Source organism: Mus pahari, chromosome 1, assembly GCF_900095145.1.
Source record: "Mus pahari chromosome 1, PAHARI_EIJ_v1.1, whole genome shotgun sequence".
Classification (NCBI taxonomy): domain Eukaryota; kingdom Metazoa; phylum Chordata; class Mammalia; order Rodentia; family Muridae; genus Mus; species Mus pahari.
The window spans coordinates 110,536,689-110,541,108 of NC_034590.1; the positions used below are offsets into that span (position 1 = coordinate 110,536,689).

Sequence of the window (4,420 nt, forward strand, 5' to 3'; positions counted from 1 at the left end):
CCTCCTGCTGTCCTACCCATAGAACAGGCCAAAATTTAAGCAAGTACCATTGGCAGACCCATCCAGGACAGGAGAACCAGAGACACTCTGAGTTTTAATAGGCCCTTTATTTCAGGGCAGCTACCAGTCTAATAGCAGCCTCATGGAATCACCTCTCTACAGAGGACCCAAGGTTGTGCACGGTCCCAACCTGAACAGGTGACATCCTCTCATGCCAGCTGTATTATGTAGACCTCCTCAAGTCCTCCTGAGGCTCTGGGATATCTACATCCTGGAGGATGAGGTTGTAGTCATGACCACGGCCAAAAAAAAAAAGTCCTCAAGGTACATAGAAGTCACTCCTCAAGTATGTAGTACAGACCTTGGCTAACTGAGGGACATACGTAACGGGATCACATTGTCGACCCCTCTAGCCCTGAGTGAGCCAGCCAGGAAGGGTGGGCCAGCCAGGTGTGGTTAGCTGGGCAGGGTACAAGGTACTGTCCCAAGTACTAAGCCCATGCCCCACACCACACCTAAGAGTTGATGGTACTTTCCTGGCAGGATCTCACTTTGACTTTGAGATGTAGTAGCCTCAACAAGACGGACCTGGGCACAGACAGGACATGGACAACAAATGACCTTTCCCAGGGCCCAGCCCAGAGTCCAACTGTGTACCCTTGAAAACTTCCTACAGCCTCTCTGTAGGACTTGCCGCTTCCGGCTGGGCAAATACTGAAGTACCATCAGGTCTCTGCTAGGGAGCAAGGGATAAAGTGTGTCATGCTTCCCAGGTTAGCTCCAGCCCGAGTTCCTTCCCAGGGCAGACATGTCTAGGCCCCAGAAGCTCTGCCCCCATATTTTCCACCCTACTGCTTCCAACAGCAACACTAAGCCCCTGTCCGCCCTTACAACCACAGCCCGGAATGTACCCAGCCTGCTAACACTCTTCAACAGGGCCAAAGACAACTCCTAGTGTAGCAGATACTATTTCCAATCCACCTTAGGTTCATGACCAACAAGGCTCCAAAGGAGTCCCTGAAGCTTCAGGTGACACCTCAGGAGCCTCGGATACACACGGACAAGGGAAGCTGAACATTTGGCTGCTGTGGAAGAGAGCAACTGTGGTGTCCTGCTGCCCAGCCACTCAGCAGCAGCCTCTACATCATGTCTACTGGAGACTCCTTACATTTCAAGTGCCCTAAACAGAGGGTTTTCACCCAATTCCACTTGAGTCTGGAGGGGATAAAGGATACCCACCATGGGCCCCAGTGGCCAGGATGAGGACCAGGATAAACAGATAGACCCTCCTGTAGCCATGACTAGAGCCAGAACGAGGCACAGGCATGACACACCCTTTGGAAACAGTGAGCAGCCATCTGATCTGTATGTGCCTCTCAAGACCATACAGGTGACTTGGAGAAGAACATCTGTACACCTCAGAGAGGTGGGGGGGGACCAGTGAGGCAGTTTCTACCCTCTCAGGGAGTTGAGATGCCAGGCCCTGGGCACCAGTGGGACAGAGGCCTGAGGCTACACAGATAACATTGGGACCCTATTTCCAGAGTCCTAGAATCTCCATCACAGGTCAGAGGGCTGCAGGATGTTGTGGCAGGGCAAGTCTTATACTCTGTCACTATTGGGGCTGTTATTTCATGGATCTCAGAATGCAGGAAATGTGTTTCCTGCTGGAGACAAGGGATGCTCTCTTACTCTCAGAGCCCTCCTACTCCCATTAGTTAAAGGACAATAGGTCACTTTTCATATCACCTGACTATACTTGTGTTGCCTATAACTTTTTGCAGCAAACACAAGACAGCTGGGGCAAGCAGAAGGGAAGGACTGCATAGTCCAAGGTCCCAGGCCAGCCTCCCCAGCCTCTTCTAGCAACAGGAAACAAGGCAGATGACGGATCCCAGATTCCCAGCATCTTCTGTGAGGCCACAGGCAATACACCTCCTACTTCCAGCCAGAGACAAGTCAAGACCATCAAATAATTTACTGTGATGCAACGTGTGCCCTCATAGGCGCCCGGAGGGAACTGAGAGGGGTGGAGGACTTGGGTGCCAGTAGCAACAGGGACAGTTCATGACAGTCTGTTCAAATTGTCCATGCGAAGGTCTTGGTCACATCTGTCCACCATCCCTGGACTGGCCTGGCTCCAGCACCGTTTCCTTCCTTCCCTCCTCTTTCCTTCCTTCCGTCAGCACCTCCTCCCTGCATCCGGCACCTCCACGTCCTGAGCCTGTGCCGGGACGGGCACAAAGGACATGACTGACTGCAGGCGGGGGGGATTGGCAAAATTGGGGGAGCAGGGACATCGGAGTGGATACGAAGTTCATCTGGCTAGTTGAGGTCACTGCCCCAGATGTCTTGCTGGTCCCTGCCTCACCTGGTGTCAGGACAACACACACTTGCAGCTCATGCAGCCAGGACCACTCTCATCAGGCGGGTTCAGTTTCCGCAGTTTATGCTGCCGAATCTCACGGACTAGCGTATAGAAGGCATCCTCCACACCCTGGGGACAGAGGGACGGGATCAGAGAGGACTCTGGGGAGAAAAGGGGTGCTGTCTGGATCAGGTCACACCCCAACGCTGGAGGCCCCCTTCCTCAGCTGCAAAACCAACACAAACAGGGAGCTGGACCCTGGCCATCCAAAAGGCACAGGCCACTCTCCTTAAGTAGGGTTCGCTCCTGAGCATCACTCAGAGTCAGAGCCACTTAACTCAGGACTCTCCCAGACCCCCAGTACGTCTCAAGTTGAACAACCTAACAACACTGAAGGGCTTAAAACTAACCAGTATCGATAGGACACTGGGGACAAGAAGAACTAAGGCCCCTGGGTCACCGCTCCGGCCTGGCTCAGGGCAGCTCTCGCCATGGACCCCACCCTGCCCTGGAGTTACGTGAACTCAGAACTGCAGGGTGTAAGCCCAGACCCTGGCCCTTGCCTCCCTCACTGCCCTGCGGTCTGGGAGACTTACAGCATGAGGGCCGCTGGGTCACATGGGTCCCGGGGGGGTCCCAGAGGGTCCCGGAGCTGGAGCCAGAGCCAGAGCGGCTGCCCTGTGTTGAGGGAGAGGGGCGATGAGCTCTGCTCCCTGGCTGGGGTGGGGTGCGGTGAATCCTTGACTAGCTGTGGAGAGGGAAACAGGCTCACCTGCCGGGTCTTGGCTGATGTTTCAATGTAGGGGATGCCATAGCTGCGAGCAAGGTCCTGGGCCTGCCGAGACTCAACAGTGCGAGTGGCCAGGTCACACTTGTTGCCCACCAGCACCATTGGCACATCATCTGAATCTTTCACCCGCTTGATCTGCTCCCTGGAGGGGGATGAGGTGTATATGAGCCAGCTAGCAGGTTGCAGGCATGACTGTGTCCAGGACATTCAAAAAAAGACATAAAGCCTCAGTGTGCACACAGAACCTTCCTCACATATGCCACGGGCTCACGGGATAGCCATAGGTGGCTCACCTGTACTGATGGATGTCTTCGAAGGACTTGGTGTTGTTGATGGCAAATACACAGAGGAAGCCCTCCCCTGTGCGCATGTACTGGTCCCGCATGGCGCTATATTCTTCTTGACCTGCTGTGTCTAAGATGTCCAGTAGACATGTCTCCCCATCAATGACCACCTGTTTCCGGTAGGAGTCCTGCAAAAGAACATGGCTTAGGGGGTCTCACCTCTCCTCAGACCAGAGAACCCACAGAACCAGTCTACTCTTGCACCTCTCATACCCTGATGGATCAAGGCCTGAGCTGTTTGGTCATTTACCCAAGACCACTGCCAGAGTCCACCTCTGGCAGGTAGCCAGAGCTCACCTCTATGGTGGGATCATACTCGTCCACAAAGTGGTTCTGGATCAGCTGGATGGTCAGGGCACTCTTGCCCACGCCTCCAGCGCCCACCACCACAAGCTTGTATTCTGTCATCGCTTCTACAGCAGCTGCCAATCCAGGAGCTCCTGCCCCACCTGCCAATGAGAAGCACACTTAGCCACTTGAGCCGGCTAATAGATGCCTAACCCAAGGGCCCTCTCCAGCATTAAGCAGGCAGGCCAGCCAGTGGCCCAGTCGATCACCTGTGGCACCTCCAGCTTGAAAAGGGAGGACCCCTCCCACCCCCAACCTCCTCAAACAGCACTTAATGGCTGTGTGAGGAAGCAGGGAGAGGCCCCCAAGGCAGGGCTGACAGCTGAGAGCTTCTCCCAACCACGCACCCAAATTAGAAGTCGCTAGGTAGGCAGAAACCCTCAACTGGAGGCGCCTGAGGGCTGAGGCCACCCCCCAAAAAACAGGTCCTGCCACGGCGGCTTCGGCGTGCCCAGGCAGGCCAATGCCAGCCTACAACCGGCTCTGGCCCGCCGGCATGTGGGTGCAACCTACAACTATTTACTGAGCGCCTACTGCATGCCAGGCGCGGTCCCGGCAGCGGGGGGGGGG

General features: G+C 55.2%; 1 protein-coding gene across 3 annotated transcripts in view; it reads right to left on the reverse strand.

Annotated features, from left to right (window-relative positions):
- Nucleotides 1-233: 233 nt before the first annotated feature.
- Hras (HRas proto-oncogene, GTPase) overlaps nt 234-4,420 on the reverse strand; it is a 4,745-nt gene continuing 558 nt past the window's right edge. Inside the window, exons 2-6 of one of the 3 annotated variants that reach the window (XM_021195056.2) lie at nt 3,800-3,951; nt 3,452-3,630; nt 3,141-3,300; nt 2,372-2,497; nt 234-2,224 (exon numbers count right to left, since the gene is read on the reverse strand). In XM_021195056.2, coding sequence (XP_021050715.1) covers nt 2,378-2,497; nt 3,141-3,300; nt 3,452-3,630; nt 3,800-3,910 — 570 coding nt within the window. In that variant the 5' untranslated portion in view covers nt 3,911-3,951 and the 3' untranslated portion in view covers nt 234-2,224; nt 2,372-2,377. Of the gene's footprint in view, nt 2,498-2,964; nt 3,047-3,140; nt 3,301-3,451; nt 3,631-3,799; nt 3,952-4,420 lie in introns of all 3 variants that reach the window. The other 2 variants (XM_029547873.1, XM_021195048.2) reach the window with 2 other exon arrangements.